The sequence below is a fragment of the Camelus bactrianus genome, chromosome 2 (genome assembly GCF_048773025.1).
Source record: "Camelus bactrianus isolate YW-2024 breed Bactrian camel chromosome 2, ASM4877302v1, whole genome shotgun sequence".
Classification (NCBI taxonomy): Eukaryota; Metazoa; Chordata; class Mammalia; order Artiodactyla; family Camelidae; genus Camelus; species Camelus bactrianus.
In genome coordinates this window covers 44,591,719-44,612,337 of record NC_133540.1, presented here as the reverse complement: position 1 = coordinate 44,612,337, position 20,619 = coordinate 44,591,719, and the positions used below count along the sequence as shown (strand labels likewise).

The window sequence follows — 20,619 nt, the reverse complement described above, 5'->3', positions numbered from 1 at the left end:
TTAGGTACAGCAACTGTTTATAAAATTTTTACATTCTGTGAGAGCTAAGCAAGATGTAAGTCACATTGATTTATGCGTACATTTAAAATAAGGTAGAAATGGATACATATTAGAAATACAGTTGTAATATTTTGGACATATAGAGTGGGTGGGGAGAGTGAGCTTAGAGTATCACTTTCATCTGAGAAAATCAGGGATCACTTCATGGAGAAACTAGAATTTAAATTAAGCCTTGACTTGGGAGGGGCAGAGAATGGCATTCTGGTGATAGAGGCAGAATGAAAAAAGGCACAGAGGCAGGAAATACCAGTTTAAAAACATATTTAATGATGAAAGGACAGTACATTTTAAAAAGCAATTTAAATATTTGTGTGGATAGAACACTGTAAAATGTATTTTTTGGGCAAATATTAGCAGTAAGAAGTGTCTTTACAAGCTAAAGCACCAGGTAAGGGAGAAGCGTGGGTATTCTGGAAAAGTAAAGCTTCCGCTTGGAAACATCAGATCGCTCAGGTGAAATAACCTGGAAATGGGAATACTAGCATCCATCTGATGCCAGTGTTGTAGCAAATGTAAGCTTACTGGGCACGTGGGTCTGTAAGTTGATGGGAAGACTCCGTAAAAGAATGATGAATTCTGAATTATGAGGGCAGCTGCCTGTGGCTTCTATGCCCCTTCAGGCCTCTACACATGTGAGAAAGGCAACTAATGTGGTAAACAGTGTTATTTGACTCCAATAAAACAGTGTTTAATCTTTAAAACAACACATAGTACCAGTACCTTCATACCTTGTGGTTTATTGATACGAATGATCAAAGAATTCCATTCCAGCTGCTGAAGGCAATGAGCTTGAACCCTGGTATTATGAGTGGCTATAAAATTATCCAGCTTTTAAATCCAACCACAGAATTTGATTTTATGACCTCCTATGGAACTGTAGCTACAGGTTAACTAAAGGTTATGAAGTAATATTTCCTTTTTATGATTCTGAATTCACTGCCTTGTAATTTCAGAGATCACCTTGTTCTACAGCGGGACAAGCTTTATGGTGTTTTAATTTTGTACAGTTCAGTGAAGATCTTGCAACTTTTTATTTTCCAGATTCAGATTCTGTATTATTTTGATAATATTATTTGTATCTAGATCATCACTATTTTAATTGCTAAAAATGTGTGTAGGAGATCTTATATAATTTTAAGCCTTATTTTCTTATTTTGTTCTATGCCTTTCTTATAAGTAAAGCATAATTAAAATTTAAAATTAAATAGTGTTTTATATCTTGAGAGTAAAAATGTTATACATTTAAGTCCTATCTAAATTTGATAAATGTGTGTCAGTACATAGGATTACTAGATTACCTAGTATATATGTACATGTATGCTTTTATATATTTATATTTCAGATGTTTAAATTTAGATTATGAACAGCCTCACCATTTTGTTCTACAGAGCAACTTTGCAGTAATAGCTAAATACATGCATATTTTCCCAGATTCAAAATAACAATCTCAGTGATTTTAATAAACATATAAAATATTAACTATGTTTAGATCTTATTACATAAAGCTAAAAATTTTATTGTTTTTGACACTTCATATACTTTATAAAACATAAGCTGAGTCCCCTACAAGGAGAATGACATCAGTTTGATTTTATAACTTTTTTGCCCATCTACAGTTAAATCTTAAAAAAAGAGTCATAACTCAGTGGTAGTATTAGATCTAAAAAAAATATGTCTTCAAAGGTATTTATCAGAAGGATTAAAAAATGGCTATAGAGGCCTATGTAAGTTATTGGCTCTCTTTTAGGGCTTTGTCTGCATAGGCAAGGTAGAGAATAGAGGTACTTATTTAACAAGAGCTGGGTATAAATTTTAAGCCCTGTAATTGAAGAAATGATACAGTAAGCAGTTTGTAGTGTGGTTACCCAGACTGTGTATTTACATTGATTCTATCGACGCAACGTAATTGCATTAACTCTCTGTAACTCTTTACCCTTACAGATGTGGGTAAGGAATCTAGAAATAAAATTCTCTAATCTTTGATACAACCTGGTCCTGCCTTTAATACAGCTTGGTTTCCTATTATTATCACTTGAAAATTTTTGGTGATTTTTCTATAGAGACTTTTTAAAAAGAAATTTAACAAGAAAAGTTTATATAGCTGAATAAAACATGCCCATTAAAAGTGTTACTTGGTCTTTTATTGACTTTTAGAAGTTTATTTCTTCCAGTTTGAAAAATGTAGGAGTCTTTCAAGTGTCATAGCATTTGGGGCCAAAAAACATCTCTCTGTTACTACAGGTAGTGTAATATTCCTTTGTGGAAGCCTGATTAAAACAAAATAAAACAAAGCTCATCAGTCCAAATTCTGTCCTTGGTGGTGCTGGCATCAGTGGGAATTTAATAAATTTAACAGAAAGCAGACTTTAAGCAGCTGAGAATTTGGTAAACATCAAGCTGTTTTAGAAAGAGGAGGGGCTACATCTTAATTATATCAATAGTTGAGCATAAGGATATCTAAAACTGTTGTGTATGGTATTGTGGGGGTTTTGTTTTGTTTTGTTTTTTGCATTTAAGATTTTTTTTAATAAATATCTCACTTCAGAAGTTTCATACCGGACAGTATTTGAATACTAGAATAAAAAGCGTGATTCTTGTCTATGCATATTAACTTTATTTCGTCCTATAAATTTTCTTGTTGGCATTTGATATTTCTAAACTATACAACAAAACAACTAAAATTTCCTACAAAATTATGATAACTTTGATATTTTGAAATTTTACTAAAGATGTTATTTTTATTGAAATTTGCAAAGTGCCAGAAGAATGCCTTTGACTATTTTGGGATATTAGAAAAAAATGTGATCTATTTATAAGAAAAGAAAAAAAAATCCTTAAACATAATACATTAAAAAAATTGCTCCAACTCTTTTTCTAAGCAAAAGTAGCTCAGAGCTACACGTAATTTGAGAATATTTAAGAAAAAAAGAGTTATCATCCCAGTGAGCATATGGAGTTTTAAACTTTTGTGCAGATTAAATTTCTTTTGCTTTTATGATGGGGTAGTTTTCTAAATGGCTGTTTAAACATATAGCATTCAGTGCTTATAGTAATTTATTCCTGGCTCCAAATTTTCCTTTCTTTCCTTCAGTCAGAATCACTTTGGTTAATTTTCTTTGCATAATGAGAAATGAATAATTGAGAAAGCCTGAGTGTTTCTAATACTGGGAGATTCAAGAAGTATTATGTTGTAGATAAGGAATAAAGAGTTCCATTGTTACTTGAATTGAGTTCAGTTGTATTCTTTAAGATCCTTTCTCTTACAAACATTTCACAGAATCATTTGAAATAAAGATTATAACTTTGAAAATAAAAGCTTACCATTGTAATTAGAGAAAATTGGAATAGAAAAATAAATTTTGAATAAGACTTCAAATTTCTTAGAGTATTTTTTTCTTCTATACATCCTTCAGAGTAATTCTTCTGAAACATAAACCTCATCAGTAAATTCTCTGTTTGAAACCTGACATCAGTTCTACATGACTTCAGCATAAACTTTAATGTTCACTCTCAGTATCTGCACCCCCTCCCACCAGTGTCATTTCTCTCACTATATCCCCCACCTCCCACCACGCACCTTACATTCCGTTTATATCTGATCTCCCGTCTCCTTTCAGCTTTCACATGGCTGTGTGCTTGCGATTAAGCAATTTCCTCCATTTATAATACATTTGTTTCCTTTCCTCTCCTATTCCTACACATCTTTCAATTGTAACTTCTGTGAGGTCTTTGCATACACGCTCTACTCTTCCATTTCCCGCTGTCAGAACTAGAGGCTCCCTGCTCTGTGCTTGCACACTTCTATTAAAGCACTTTCACAGTTTTCTCATTAGTTGTTCACAGTTTTCTTTTACACTAGATTGTGAGTTACCTAAGTGCAAGGGAAGTGTCTTGTTTCCATAGTTCAAACGTCTAGCACAGAAAAGGCAGATAGTGGTTACACAAGAAATACTTGTTTTATTAATTGATTTACAATAAGCATTTAATGAGTACCCAGGTAAGAGCAGCATTCTAATACATTTTGGGGGATAGTCAGACGCTAGCATGGGATGTGAATAAATGCTGAATGATTGTCGTCATTATTTTCAGTTCTCAAAAAGCTTGAAATTGAAGTAGGCAAGATAAACATCCAGAATAAACTATCCAAGATAGGTATATTCAACATATGCATTTTCCTTTCTTGTGCAACCTTAAGTCCCAAGAAGCATTTTCCAACTACTGCAACCTATATTTATCTCCATGTTTCTATTACTTTTCTGTGTTATTTAGTCAGGTTCTAAATCTATGCTTCACTCACTGTTCATTAGTTTTTGGATGTACATTTTGTCTTTCTTTCTGATTATAAAGATTATATGGTCTTTTAGGCAGGACAGGGGTTACATTGTCTACTTTGAACTTTATCTGCAGAACCTAGTGAGAAGTGGCATACATAGTACGTCCTCACTGATTATTTGTGGAATGTGTAGGGGTACAGAATGAACCTCCTCAGAATGTGTCACTTTTGTATGAAGATTATTTTGAGCTGGGGTTAGTCAAGTCCCTGCAAGTTCAAGAGAAAATATTGCCTCTCCCTTAATTATCTAAAAGAAATTAAATTGGAAATTTTTCCCAGAAAAGAGTTATTACCAGAGATAAATTTTATCTAAGTGGCCACATGTATATGGCAGGGCAAACATCTAACTACCAAACTTTTCTTAACATCCAGTGAATAACCCTCCTATCCTTGGAAACCTGGGGCCCCATCCCATCCTCTAGCTCAGTTTGGCATCTTTACCTCATTTTACCTTTCTGTCTTCAAATCTCTCATGTAGGTAGAGTTCCTGTATGTGCCAAATTAAATTTTATTTTCTCCTGTTAATGTCTCATGTCAATTTAATTCTTAGACCAGCCAGAAGAACCTAAAAGTGTAGAAGAAAGTTTTCTTCCTCCCCAACAAATGAATAAAAGCAAATTCACATCATTAAACACTGTAAATACTACAAAAATAAATGCACCTGTGTATTAAGTCACAAAAAGCAATTCCTCTAAATATTTTGTATGAATTTTGCTATGGCTGAATACCACACAAAAACGTTTTACTGCAATTAATAGAAATCTTTAATATGTAATGGGATGTTGATTGCCTTGAGGATATTAGTAAAAGATGTTATTTCAGTTTAATTTGATCAAGACCAGGGGAGCAAGAAAAACATTGCTTCACTTATATCATGGCATTTGCTCTTCTGTTTCATTTTGACAGTTGGAATATAGAATTACCACCACGTGGGACAGTTTACCAGTGCTGCAAAGGCCTATGACTCCCAAGTTTAGATCTGGGGTCCAAGGCTTACTGATGGACTTGAATGCTCCTTTCTTTGATGATCCCCCAGCACCACATCATGAAGCAGGACAACCTTTTGATGGACTCTGGAAGTATGAAGGTGAGACATTTCCTATTTTGAGTGCCAAAGCTGAGAGAAAGAGCAGATTTTGTGATATATGGTAGTGTTCTCTTATAATATCTATTCATCTTCTCAGAGTTTCCAAATACCTCATGCTCCACATCCTGAATATCTGAAAATTCAATGACATAGAAAGATGGTGTCAAAAATTGTATGACCTGGAATTAGAGATTTTGGAGTGAACAGTCTATATCTGATAGGCACTTAAGAAAATTACTTGTGAAACAGTATTAATTAGCAATTCATGTGAAAATGTTAGTCCAAGTATTAAATATAGATAATTGATTTATTTCAGGTGTTGAGTGGTATTTGTAAAGCATGCATCTTTAAATTTAAATTGATGGTATCTTCTAAGTTCTAGAACTATAAAACTCTATTTTTTAAAAACTTCATAGTAGTACTGTGATACTTATTTCTAAAAAAAAGTAGCTGTATATTTTGAGAAGGATTTTTCATCCAGATATTTTATGTTTTTGTAATTTACAGTTTTCGTTGAATAACTTAGGGGAAATAAGATGATCTTTTCATGGAATCATAGTGTACTGGAACTCTACCTGTGAGGATCTATTAGTCTTGCTACCTTAAACATACCTGTGTCTACATCTGAGGCCTCTTGATTCCAAATCCAAAACCTTCCAATATATGCTGTTGTCCTGTTTAAAAATTCACTTCTTGATGTACTAGAATTTAATAAGAAATTCTTTCTCTAAAATCTCTCTTGAAACCATATTTACAACTTTGTTGTGGACATCAAAACCTGAATATATTCTTTCTTTACCCAAACTTCTCATGGTAAATCTGAGCTTGTCCTCATACACAATCACTTTTATTTCTGACTTTCCAGTTTCTGTTGAGTTATTCTCCAGGTTACCAGCCTTGAGATCCTGATGTCATCATGATCTCTTCTTTTTTTCTCCCCCTCAAACATTTATCGCGTTCTGTTGATTCTTCTCTGGGGATGTCTCTTGACCATGCCCCTTCGTGTCCATCCTCAGCATGACTTCTTAAGGATTGTCTAGACTATTATAGTGTGCTTTCAGGTGGTGTTTCTGCTCCCAGAGTCTTCGTGATCCTGATTATCCTATCCACAATGACCTGGCTGGTGCTTCTAAAATGCTGTTTTGATTATGTTACTCCATTTTTTCAAGAAGATTAATAGCTCCATTTTGCTTGCAGGGTTAAGCCCCAAATTGTTAGATTGCTATTCAAGGCATTTGATTGGCTTTTCCTCAAACTGTGTTCAATTACTGTCCTTCCAGAAACCTCTGCCTCAACTAAGCAGATCTGCTCATTTTAAGTTAAATAACTTGAACCTTGAGCACACAGAGTTTTCCTTTCTTTCTGCCTACCCAAACCCTCTCTTTTTGACCTGACTGAAATGTTACCTCTCCTGTGAATCCTTCTAAGATAATCCAGTTCATAGTGATTACTCTACCTTTTGAACTCCTACTATACGTATAAAAAGAGAGAGATGTGCTGTTCCATTTTTTTTTTAGAAATTTATTATATGCTGCTTTGTGGCATTTACATATCCCCATATTGAATTTTCTGTAGTATTTTTGCCTGCAGTTTAAACTCTTAGGTACTATCTTGTTTCCTTTATTGTATTTAAAACTCTTTGAAGGCAGGAACATGTATTTTCTGTCCCCTGAGTGGATTTACTATAAAGCTAATGAAGGTTATGCTTCAGGGCTTATACTTGCATAGGTCCCTTCTAAAGTTCTCTGTCTAATTTTGTTTTCATAGTTTTGTATTTTTACTTTCAGACAGGGTCCTCCCAAATTGTATAAGCTTCTAGTCCCATAAGTCCTAGATCCACCTCTGAATGGGAATGAAAGCTAACAATTAATATTCATTTTGTGCTTATGTTGTGGCACTTTTTTGCTATAGTGTATCTGTTTAGCTACAGATAGAAAGAACTCCCCTCCTCTGTGCCATTCAAATCCCAATATAATTAATTACATTAATTTCCTTATTTGTAAAAACAATGAATACAGAAATCTGGCAGAAACAAGCACATACAAAGCAGGAGAAAATACAGGAGCTCTCTCAGCAGCTTCTTTTGGACCCCAAAGTCTTGGTAATGACACGGTCCTAGCAGGGCTCAGTCATGAAGGGTCTCAGAAGGTGAATGATTTGTTATGCGGTGGCCTTTTATGGTTGGGATTTAAGTTATCATTCAAGAAAATCTTACACTAGCAGTAACGTGTCCTTAACCAGAAATATTTGGAGATGTATGAATTCTCCTGGTTCTCAAGCCTTCTTGGCATTTGAAAGTCACAGTCTTAACAAGGTAGGGGTAGAAGAATGGAGACACTCCAGTGCGTAGGATGCCCTGAGCAGAATCTCTGTCCTCAGCTGGACAGCATTCTGGTGAGTGCTTTGCAAGTATTGTTTCGTTTAATCGTCATGGCAATTCTGTGAGATAGGCATGGTTACTATCACCATTTTACAAATGAGGAAGCAGAGGCTCAGAGAAGTTCATTATCTTACCTAAGATCACACAGTACATAAATAATGGAGCTAGTACTCAAAAAGCCAGGTTGTCTGATTTTAGAACTAGAATGTTAGAAATTCCTTATAGTAGATGAATTAGTTTGTATTATCTTTTAAAAAATTATTTTTGAAATCCTCTTTTTATTTACTTACATCCCTCAAGTATGTTCATTGACATTAGTTTTGAGAAATATGTTGAGGGGGAAAAAAAGATCCCAGTGGAAGAAATTTTGGAAAACACTGAAAACTCTATTTGTCCCTTGGAGAGTCACTATGAATATTATTAATAAACTAGTAATTCCCAAATCTTTCAGAAGAGACATCTGTTTCATATTATTAACCCAACATACACGAATATATTTTCCTTTGTTATTTATATATATAAATACTTAATATATAAACTATATATTTATATATTTAGTCTTTGTATATTATATATATTCTTTATATATTATATATTCTTTTTATATCAGTAATACTAATAACAACAATGACTACTACAATTTATTAAGTACTTACTATGTGCCAGACACTGTTCTAAGAACTTCATGCATTAGTTCTATGACGTAGATATCATTTTTATCTCCATTTCACAGGTTAGGAAACTGCTACATAAGGCAGTTGAGAAATTTGTCCAAGGTCGCGTGAGTGGCTTAGGCACAATTTGAAATCAACTATGATTCTAAGCTGCCTCCCATATTAAATATCTACTGTCTATAGAAATTCTGTGGAATTGATGTTTCAATGAAATTACTTTGGGAAAGAATTTAAGCAGAATGTTTTGCATAGACAACAGATAAATTGCTTTAACTTTTAATATTCACAAGGTCCCAAGAACGTTACACTGGATTTTCTAAAATAGTGTGCAGTAACGTTGAATATAAAACTTTAATTTTTATAAGCCACTAGATTTTCCTTCTTCAAAATGTGACTCTTTACAAATATTTACTTTCCTTTTTTTTTTTAAAGAGGAATTCATTTTTTTAATCAAAATTTATGAACTTGCCTTGTAACATTTTTATGATAGCCCTACTGGAATTAGCTTTTTCTATTTGACTAAAACAGAATTCCTGTGGGGTGTTTCACGTTTTGGGTCGTCACCACGGTAAAGGTGAATTAACAGAGTGCACTGTCAGGGCAGACCCCTTCTGGATTTGAAGTGTAATTAAAGGCATCGGTGAACTCACTTGGAGTCCCCGGAGCTTCCATTTCCCCTCAGATGTTAGGCAAGGACTGAAAATAGCAACCCAGGTGTGGAGGACATGAGGTGACAGCAGACTCCATGGCCAGGAGGGAGGGGTGGGGATCACACAGTCAGGATTCTTGTCCTGACTCTTTGTGGTTTCAGGATGTTATCCTCAGATGCCCGCGGGGATGTTTGAGCACCAAGGTCTGCGTCTGGCAGGTGGTCCCCCTCCGTGAACGGCCAGTGCAGGAGATGGAGCCTCTGACAACATCCATGCTCTGCAATTCTTCTCCCAGTCTGGCTTCCTGAGTTCCCACTTGGCAACCTCTCTAAATGTTTACTTTCTCGACTCTTTCCAGATTAAATTTCTCAATACGATGATTGTTTTTTATTTGCAGTTGTTGAATTTTTTTTTTTGAACAGCAAGACTAAACAGTACCTGGAGGTGGAACTCTACCTGTAAGTTCTCTTTTAACTCACACAGACTGCTTGCTACTTTAGGCTAGCTTTCCAAATAGTTTTAAAAAAACATTAAACTCTTAAACATTCTATTTGGGTTGCAAAATGTATGTGAGTCCCACCCACATTTATTATTATAGACATCATACAAAGTTAGAAGCATTAAAGTAGGTAGACTATGCAGAATCACACAGGTGACTGAGATGATGATATTTCCTTACGGTTGACCTACTTCCTGATTTAAATTCATCATAATTGATGTTTTTTCATGAAACTAGTCTTACAGATATCAAAATTAGAGAGAGCTTCTCACATAGTTATGATACCCAATGTTTTTTAGGATATTTGTAATCCCTAATTCAACTCCACTGAGTAAGTTCGACACACACACACGCCAACCCACCTATATGCTTTATAGACTGAGCCAACAAGCAAACCAAGTTTAGAAGCTAATTTCCTAATGAGATGAGTTCTGTGCTCTAAAGCATTTTTTTAAACTTTAAACTTTTAAAATTTAAACCCATCTATTTAACCCTGTCCAGGGCGTCACCCATTTCTTCACGAAGTCTGTAAAGAGTTTATGGATTCTTCTGGCCCTTACTGTGCTGGAAAAACAGTATTGCTATCTGTAAAGATGCTCAGTCAAGGAGTACGGTTTAGAGACATATTGCATGGGTATAGCATTAAAGAAAGAAAGAACTCTTTAGGTAGTAATTTTGGATTGTTAAATGCAGTTTTACCACACTTAAACAGCACTTAGCATGTTCGGTCTGTTTGAATCACTCCACATTCTGCCTGTGAAAGTGCGGTACTGGACTTCTCTCTGTGACAGCCAGTCATCTAAGTCATGGTATTTTGGTCATCTATTTTGGTAAAAGTTGTTCCTTAGGGTGCTTGTTCATTCTGGCCTCTTCTCGCAAGGCTTGTTTTGTGATTTTCTTCAATGTAACAAATGAGCAGCTTCAGTTAGGTGTAGCCAAGTCACTGAACCTATGTTTTTTTTTTTTAAATCACATATTTTGTGGGATTTTTCTCCTTTGATGATAAAAGAAAATCATATACATTGTAAAGCACTTAAAAGATAATAAAAGGCACATATACAAATGAAAATCATCTGTGATACTACTACCCAGATAAAATCACTGTTCACCCTTTGGATGTATAACCAGGCATCTCAGTGGCTGAATGTGACCAACAGATTGTTTTTGTTTTTGTTTTTTGCTTTTTGTTTTTTGTTTTTGCTTATAGTATGTTTTTTATAGTGTGTTTTTACAATTTTGAATTTAAGTGCTTATACTCAAAGAGTGCTTCTCGTAGTTACAGTGCATGCCTGGTCTTCTGCATATTTCAGCATGTGATCTCTGGAATCACAGTGTAGCTTTTTTTTTTTTTTTTTTTTTTTTGAGCACACTATCATATTGTAGAAAATGAGCAGGAAGCAATCAGCATTAGAGTCCTTCTGTCTCAAATCCCAAGTTCCCAGTAAAAATTTGCTTTCCATTGCATTCCTTTCCCTTAGAGGAAAAAGGATAAGTGGCAGAGGGAACCACCATTCTACTCTTGGCTTTGGCATTACTCACACTGCTAAAATGCTTCATCAATTTGGATATGTACACCAGAACTTTTGTGCACCAATCAGGCAGTTCTGATCCTTTCATTGAAGCAAAGTGTGAGATGATAAAATAAGCTAATCAACGAGGCATTTTAAAGCACTGTATTGTTGTTGCCAAGTCACACTGGTGAAACCTAGGATCTGCTAATTGCAGCATCAGTTGTTTTAGAGAATGAGAATGGCAACAATAGTGACTAACACTAATGTAATGCTTACATTGTGTCAGGTGTTATTCTAAGCACTTTTCACTTGTTAAGTCCTTTCGCCACACTGTAATCCATTTTATAGGTAAGGAAACATATCTCTGTTGAATAACTTAACCAAGGTTTCACAGCTAGTTAGTAGCAGAGTCTAAATCTGGATCCAGGCAGTCTGTTTTTAAAGTCTGTGCTCTTTAATCACTGTGCTGTCTCTGTTGATAGCTTAATAATTTCATTAACTTAAGTTGCTAAGGTAATTTCTTCAAAATGAATCAGTTATTTTCTTCACTTATATTAATTGTGTGGACGTTCACATCTCAAAGAGGAGAATAGTTTCATTGAGTAAAACCCAAATGTTTTGTAGTTTTAATCATATAAATGCATAAAACATTAAAAAAAGAAAACAAAAAAATAGGGCTCAACATTGAAAACCTTGATTATTTATAAGACCAAATATTTTGATGTATAAACTAATTCTATACTTCTAGATATTTTGTGACTAAGTAAAATTGAAGCTCTCCTATATTCATCAAAATTCTTTTAAGGTGAGGAAACTACAACTCAAGGAAATTTGGGCAGAGAGAAAGAATTGTTGGTTCAGATACTTAAAATCAGAGTTGGACTTGCTGGCCTGTTTTAGTTTGCCTCAATCCAAAGAATAAAGTGATGTCAATGAGTATTCACTCTTGAGCTTTTCTCTTCTCACACCTCCATATCCTCCCCACCCCCTTCTCCTCAAATTCATCTCTAAATGCCTTCCACATCCATGTGTGACTGTGTTACTCTTTCCTCCTATAGAGAGAGATTTCCTTTATGAGGTAGTGAGGAAGTGAGTGACTCAGCAGTTGAAAATCTGTAGCAATCCTAATTTAGCCACTTTGAAGGAACCAGATTGCTTCTTCCCGCTTCAGTATGTAAGGAGACTGTGATACTGTCATTGGCAGCCCTGCCAGAACCACATAGTTCAAAGGGTGAAGTTCTTCAGAGGCAATGAGAGTTCTGAGAAAAAGAGAGAAGGAAAATCTGGCAGAGGGACGTGGCTAGTGTCCATGATATCTCTGTATCTCCAGAACAGTTATTACGTAATTCTTAAATATGAATCCTTATGGGTTATTCAAGTTCTTTATGTTTTCTTTCTTTTTTGTTTACCTGGACCCCTGCCTTTAGGCAAACTTTCTGGGGTACTGAATGGACAAACAAATGTGCATAAGCTATTTTGCCATACACTAGGAACCACTAAAGTATGTTGTCTGGAGATAAGACAGACATTATTAGCATTTTAATTTCTTCTGTTAAAAGAATTTGTCTTGTGTAGTCCCGAGATTAATAAGAAGATCGAGAATTTATCATTTTGGGTTTTCAAGTTCTCACGTGTTAAGAATTCTCTGAATGTCTTAATAGATATGCTTCATTAACTCACCACATATATTGCCAATTTGAAGATTTTATTATTTAGATTATATAAAGGTAGGCATTTTACTCTAGGTCATTATTGCCTATATTGTCTTTCTAAGGCAGGATCCTGGAAGGAACTAGATTATCTTGATATGTTGGAAGTCCCGCTTCAATTAATCTTAATAGAGCATTCTAGCATGTCGTTTATAATTCTTGAAATGAATGTAATTAAGAGAATGAAATTATTTAATGTAAAATATGTCGTGATTACTGATTAACTTATTTAAAACACTTATTTAGGGGGATGTTCACTGTGTTCCAGGCATTGTTTTAAGCACTGAAGATACAATAGTGAAAAAAATAGACAAAAAGTCCTTTCCTCATGGAACGTTTATTCAGTGAATTATAGTACATAGATTATAATATGAATGGTTGTATTATTGACATAATTTTATGGACACTATGTGATTGACTTATAAATAACATTTATTGAGGACTTACATATGCTAGGCTATGCTAAGCATACTGCACGTTATTCTTATTCAGGCTTCACCTGGGAAGTATCATTATTTTACTCATTTTACAGGAAAGGAAACTGAGGTATAAGCAACTGAGATGTCCTCAATGGCAGAGGAGGGATTCAAACACAGACTCATCCTAATTGGAAGCCCACACTCTTAACCACCATGCTGTGTTGCTTCCAGTGCCCAAAGCATTAGCAAGAACAGACTGGGGCCTCAATAAATGATTATTGCATGAAAGTATTTCTGAGCCACACTTAAAGTAATGGCATTGTGTTAAGCACTGGAGACAATGCAGAGATGAGTGTGACAAAGTCCTTTATCTTATTTGCTTTAATTAAATTTATTAATAACTTGCAGGGGGCCATTAACTAAGATGTTTGTAAAGTGACAGAATTTAGAGCAGATATAAGTATGGCAAATGTCAACAGATGTCATGTTATAAATTAGGATAGTAAATTACTCCATGATTATAACATGAATCAATCAAGCAGTGTAAAACTGCTACTTATTATAAATGATGAATAAGAGGAATTTTCAGTTCCAATAAAATTAATCTCGAAACCATGAAACATAATTTTATGTCTATACTCTGAATCTAGAGCTTACCCTTTAGATTTTAAAATATATTTGTTTGAAAGATTTTGTGGGTTTTTTTAAGGGTAGGGATATGTAAATTTGATATTGTATAAAAATGAAAATTCAAGAACATTTTTTCTAGTTACTCAGATGTATTTCCCAGTAATCTTATTTCTTGGTTCTAAAGGTTGCCTTTTCTTTACCCCTTCCTCTTCTTTCCCTCATTCTCTCTGACCCTTTTGTCCTGCCTCCTACTTTCTCTTCCTTGTCCCAACTTTTCTTTTCCTATCTGGCTAGAATTGTAGAATATTAGGGCTGGAAGAAACTTTAAGCAATATCTATTCCAAAGTTTTATTCAGTTTAGAAGTCTCTCCTATTGTATCCAACCTTTGATTGAAAAGAAGATACAGTGTTGAAAGGGCAGTAGCCTCTAAAGAATGCTATTGTTAGAAAGTAATTATATTTAATTGAAACTCATTTCTATATACTTGCTAGATGTTGTTCCTAATTTTGCCTTTTAGATGCACGAAAGCAAGTTTTATTTCTCATCTATATGATAAGTTTGGCAAAAACCTAATCACAGGGCTACATCTAGCTGCAAGGGAGGCTGAGAAATGTCACCTCTAGCCAGGCAGTCACATACAGCTAAACCTAATAATGTCTGTTATTAAAAGGTAGCAAGGAAGAATAGAGCCTGATGGACAATTAGCAGTAATGCTGCATGTATAAAACAGGAACACAAGTGAAACATAAACATCATGTTCTGTGTTCTTGTATGTAATGATCATTCAGATACGGCTACAAGAGGAGACCCAGGAGGAGGTCAGAAAAACAAAGTTTATTATACTCATAGGTCCTAGAAAGAGAAGGCATGGTATACCATGAAGAGCAACATGGGGAAGCACTGGTATGGGTCAGGAGCCAGAAGGGGCAGAGGAGAGGGGGGCATGTAGGCTTGGATTTTCTGAGGGAAAGGCAAGGCAGGGCAGGATAAACAGATTAGGTTTGGTTAGTTTGAAAAAATTTGGCAGTCTCTAAGCTCTAAGGGTGCTCCCTACTTGCCTGCTACCTGGACCTGGCCTTCAGATGATTAAGGCAGAAGAATTCTGCCTCCTGGTTGATACAGCCAGATAAAGGAGGTATGGCTCTGGGTTGATTAGTTTACATATCAGAGGTATCCTGGGAGCCTGATGAGATACTACCTCACTCCTCTTAGAATGGCTGTTATCAAGAAGACTAGCAAGGATGAAGAGAAAAGGGAACCCTTGCATACTGTTGGTGGGAATGTAAATTGGTGCAGCTGCTATGGAAAACAATATGGAAGTTCCTCAAAAAATTGAAAGTAGAACTATCATATGACCCATCAATTCCATTTCTGGGTGTTTATCTGAAGAAAATGAAAACACTAATTTGAAAAAATACGTGCACCTGCATGTTTATTGTAGCATTACTTATAACAGCCAAGACATGGAAATAATCTAAGTGTTCACTGATAGATGAATATATAAAGATGTGGCATATATATACAATGGAATATTATTCAGCCATAAAAAAGAATACAGTCTTGCCACTTGTGCAACATGAATAGACCTCAAGGGCATTATACTAAGTGAAATAAGTCAGATAGAGAAAGACAATTATCTGATTATCTCTCTTATATGAGGAATCTAAAATTATCTATCTGTCTATATTGATAGATGGAAAGAGACAGAAAGATGTTCTAAGCTCACAGATACAGAAAATAGATTGGTGGTTGCCAGAGGTGGGGGTTGGGGGGTGGGAGAAATGGATGAACTGTTTTGGGTTTTTTTAAGTTTAAATAAATTGAATTTAAAAAGAAAGAAAACAAAAAAAAATTAAGATACACTTTTGTATATTTTTCTTTCTAAAAAGTATGAATTTATGTGCCTTAGATGTTTCTTAGGATGTCAGTGAAATGATGGAGAAATGTAGAAAGTATATACAATTTTATTTTCAAAAAATATGTTCTTTGTTATTTTTACCAGTCACTGTAATTTATTTTTTAAAAATATAAATAATATGCATCTCTATAAGAAATTAAATATGTAGATCAAATAGTGCTAAATTGAGCATCATTATATTTTATCCACTATTACAAATGAACTAAGTGTGATAAATAATACAATTTAAAGAAATTAAGTATCAAAATTCTCCAGTTTAATTTGCTTATGTTACCAACTTTGAACATTACTAATTTAAATTTTCAATTTTAAAACATCTTTATTGGCAAGCTGAATTCTTAAGAGATACTTCTAGGATGTTCATTTCTTAACATTTTGGACGAGGCAGTTTAGTTTTTGACCTTGTGAATATGACATAACGGCAAATATGTACTCAATTTAGACTGGATGAAAGGCACACATCTCTTGTATGAAAGGCAGTAAATTGAGGGCTGAATTGATGCTGATACTTTGCCATCTCCATTTTAAGAGCACAATCCTTTAGCATATTATGAACAGTGTGTTGAATATTTTTAACATGAATCTTAACAGCCGGTCCTGAAATTAATGTTCTTTTATCTGACAACTTCCCCATTAATAGAAATAGAGCTGAAAATTTAGATAAAGTTTAGATTTATGGACAATGTTTAAGCTACCTTTAATAGTAGGTTTTCTAAAAGTTGAGTAAGTCTGCATAACCTGTACAAATGGAAAAAGACAAACATCTTCCTTTTAACTGTGTAATTGTAAGTGTTTTGGGTCCCACCATTACTCATTCTTAGCTATAGTCAATTAAGTAACCTGCAGTTTTCTGAGAATGAGCTACTAGAAAATCACAAATAAGATTAGATAAAAATTACAGCTGGGTGACTTTTTAATCTGAAAATACCCGAACTGTCAGCCTAGTTTCAACTCTGTCATGATTCTTTTTGTTTGCTTAGGCACAGACAGCACCTGGTCTTACTGCTCTCCAGTGGTGATGCATTTGCAGTGAGTACAACACATCTTTACTGAATAAAATCTACCTTTGTTTTACAATGGCTATATTTTAAAATGTAGGTTTGCATGATTTTGGAAATTTGAATTTTTACATACTTGGTGTTTAACTTTCATTTCCTTCTCAAAGTTGGGGGAAGAGGAAGCAAAATAAGAGAGGCCAAGGGCTTGAGTAGGGCTGAAATGCATGAGGCAAATATAGATATATTTTTTGATATATCACTGGTGTGGCTGGTATACGGGTAGATTATTAATACGGCTTGTTGTTTTACATGTGCTCTTGCACATTGTGTTTAATAATGATAACTGCTCTTCTGAGATTGAAGTTTCTACACACTTCTCTAAAAGGAGCAGCAGAGAATAGTGTGTATTTAGTTGGAAAATTTCATATAAACTGAGGACACTTTGAACAATGAAGGTGGAATTTTTTTAAGAAGTGAAAAAATATTTCAAAATAACTGAAAAGTACAGTAAATATGACATCTACCACTTAGATCTAACATTCCCCATCAAAAGGATTTGACAGATATTAAAAAATAAATCTTTATAGATGCAGCCAATACCCTTCTCTTATCCCTTACCATTCCTTTTTTTTTTTCCTTCTTCCTACCTTTTCCAGTTTTTGTGACTTTCATTAGTCTAAAGTTGGTCAGTATCATTTCTATAATATTTTCTTGCTTTTTTAACATGTTTGTTTCCATATAAATTGTTTTTTTAAAAAATATTTTAAAAGTTTGTGAAATGGTCTGTTCTTAATGAATTGGGAAGAGCCATTAACTAAGATGTTTTTGTAAATGTAATCTAGGTCAGTTATATATAAATATGGCAAAAGTCAAATATTTTGCAAAGTCATATATTTTGTAATGGTTCACATATCTTATTATAAGACATCAAATCATATGTTCCTCAATTGGTGGACAATCAGATAGTTTCCATAATTTTTAAAAAAGCAACTTTATTATTATAAAAATTATTTGTAAAATGCACATGATTTAAAAATCAACTAAAAGGCTTATAGGACTAAATACAATATTTCTTTGACTCATTATTCTTCACTGCAGTCTTTCCATGGGCAATTGCTTTCAAGAGTTTTAGCTGCTTTTTTTAGTTTTCATATTGAAATACTAAGTCTGTGTTTTGGTAGTTCCTTTTTAATCGTTAAGAAAAGACACAGTAGATGATGTATCTCTTTTTTCTCGCAGTAATATATTCAGACATAAACTTTTTGTTGTCAAGGATATCTCAGTCAAAGAGTGTGCTAAGAAGGCCAAGATTAGAGGTTTGATCCTTTGTGTGGTCCATGACTATAGATTACAATCCTAACTTTGGTCAGCTTTTCACATTTGTATTCTATTGGTTTCAAACTTTTCAGAAAATAGGAAAGCAAAGAAAAAACCAGAAGCCTGTTGTAAACTTGCTTACAGTGGTAGAAATACAGGATTTAAGAGCTGAAACAATGACCTGTCTATAAAAAGTGTAACACAGTATTGAGGAGTTCTTTTCTAACTCTAGAAGCAAAATTCTCAGTACAGGACCACACCTACTGCAGGAACAGTGGTCTCAACCACTGGAGTTTACAAAGGATTGCACACTCTGTTAGGAAGCCTTGTTTTATTTTGATTTGTTATTTAAGTTTTGGAGCAAGGGGAAATAACAAAAATTGACCCAAGGTCTCTTGGCTATTTTGTTTAAGAAAAAGTAATGGGAGACTTTTTGAATTGGAGGACATTTGCATTATTGATCTTACATTGTAAAATATTTCCAGGACTGTTACTTCAAAGTGGTAGTGAGTAGAAAAATTTAAGAAGACTAAGCATTGGCAATAAAAAAAAAAAGAGAGATAGGAAGGAAGATAATAGTCTTTTTCTTAATAGTAAAAGAATAATTTATTATCTATCATTTGTTTTCCTCAGAACCATGCTGGATATAGCCCTTTTTAAAAAAAAAATATTGTGGTAAGAACAAAAATCATGAGATCTACTCTTTTAAATTTTTAAGTGTTTATTATGTTATTGTTGACTGTTGGTATAATGTGCAGCAGATCTCTAGAGCTTATTCATTTTGCTAAACTGAAACTTATGCTTACTGATTAGTAATTCCCCAATTCCCATTCCCCCAAACCCTGGATTTTATTCTTTGATTCTGTGAAGCTGACTATTTTGAATACCTCGCATAAATGGAATTTTACCGTATTTGTCTTTCTGTGACTGGCTTGTTATTTCACTTAGCATAATGTCCTCAAAATCCATCCATTTTGTTACATATTGCAGAATTTACTTCTTTTTAAAAGTCTGAATAGTATTTCACTGTATACATATACCACATTTCCTTTATCCATTCGTGATGGGGGAATAATCTTAAGAGAATTTGCAAAACATACTAAAGATTGACTTATCTATTGAGTCGTCTTAGATCAGCACTATCCAGCAGAAGTTCCTGTGATTTTGGAAAATGTTCTGTATATGCTTTGCCCCAAGTGGTAGCCACTAGCCACATGAAATGTGGCTATTGCAACTGAGAAACTGAATTTTAACTTTTATTTAATTTTAATTAATTCAAATATAAATTTAAATTGCCAGGTGTGGCTAATGGCTACCATATTGGACAGTGAAGTTCTAGAGAAAGTATCACATAAAGGTATGGCATCTTCTTTTTCCTTTTAAATATAATTGTGCTTTTTAATCTTTAATGTGTTTGAGAAGATATGAATATGACTAGCATTTCAATTGTGAAAGTGGAAAGGAGAGAAAAGTTATAAAAGGAATGTTTTAAGAAACCAATCTATGTATTGTTTGAGAACTACTTAATCTAAAACAAGCTGCTGATTTAATACCATTAAATTATATATATACATATAAATATATAAAATATGATAAAAATAAAAAATTTAACATATTCACACTAAGTTACATAAAGATATACTACTCACTTAATGTCATTAAATTCTGTGTATATATACTTATAGATACATGATATATTTTATATCTGATAAGAAAGAACACGTGTACTAATATCAACTCTAGAAGATGTGGGTATCGTAACATTAATGAAAATAAAGGAATAATTTCAAATTGTGGTGATCTTATGCACACTTACACTATCTATCAATAAAAATGAATTCAGAGTAATTAGGATACAGGAAAAAACAGAGGGAGTAACAGAGGGAAAGACCCATTAAAATAACTCGAGTCTCTTGGGACTAACAGGGTACTGCTTGATAAAGTGCGAAGAGAGGATAGAAGAAGGAACAAAACAATTCTTGAATTTTCTCCTTTTGAATATTTTGCATTAGACTGAACCAGAATTGACAGAGGCTTGCTTTCACTAATGAGAGTTTGTTTTGTGCAGTGTTCCAATAATGAAAATGCATTAATGACAATTGATATTCTTATAAAGTAAGACTAAAAGGATTAAGATAGAATTTTCTACAAGGTAAATGATGAACATTGGAGTTGAATGGACGTGGGTACAAATTCCTGCTTTGTTGTTTACTTGCTTGTGACTTTGGATGAGTGACTTAACCTTATCTGTGAATCGTAGAGAATAAAAATACTCACTTCAAAGGTTTTTAGAGATGATGAAATGAGACAGTGAATGTCAGACACTCTATTAAATGTTTAATACATAGAGCAAGCTCTCAAATGGTAGTTAATATTAACTATTGATGAAAATATTAAAAGAAATATAAATTAGAAGAAACAGAGCATTGCAAA

The 20,619-nt window shown here is 33.9% G+C and overlaps 1 protein-coding gene across 1 annotated transcript in view; it reads left to right on the top strand.

The window, feature by feature from the left end:
- Nucleotides 1-20,619, top strand: part of LOC105070491 (UPF0462 protein C4orf33 homolog) — a 47,573-nt gene that overhangs the window by 15,972 nt on the left and 10,982 nt on the right. The window contains exons 3-4 of the mRNA XM_045518014.2: nucleotides 5,300-5,480; nucleotides 16,852-16,900. Of these exons, the coding sequence (XP_045373970.1) occupies nucleotides 5,300-5,480; nucleotides 16,852-16,900 (230 nt within the window). The remainder of the gene's footprint in view (nucleotides 1-5,299; nucleotides 5,481-16,851; nucleotides 16,901-20,619) is intronic.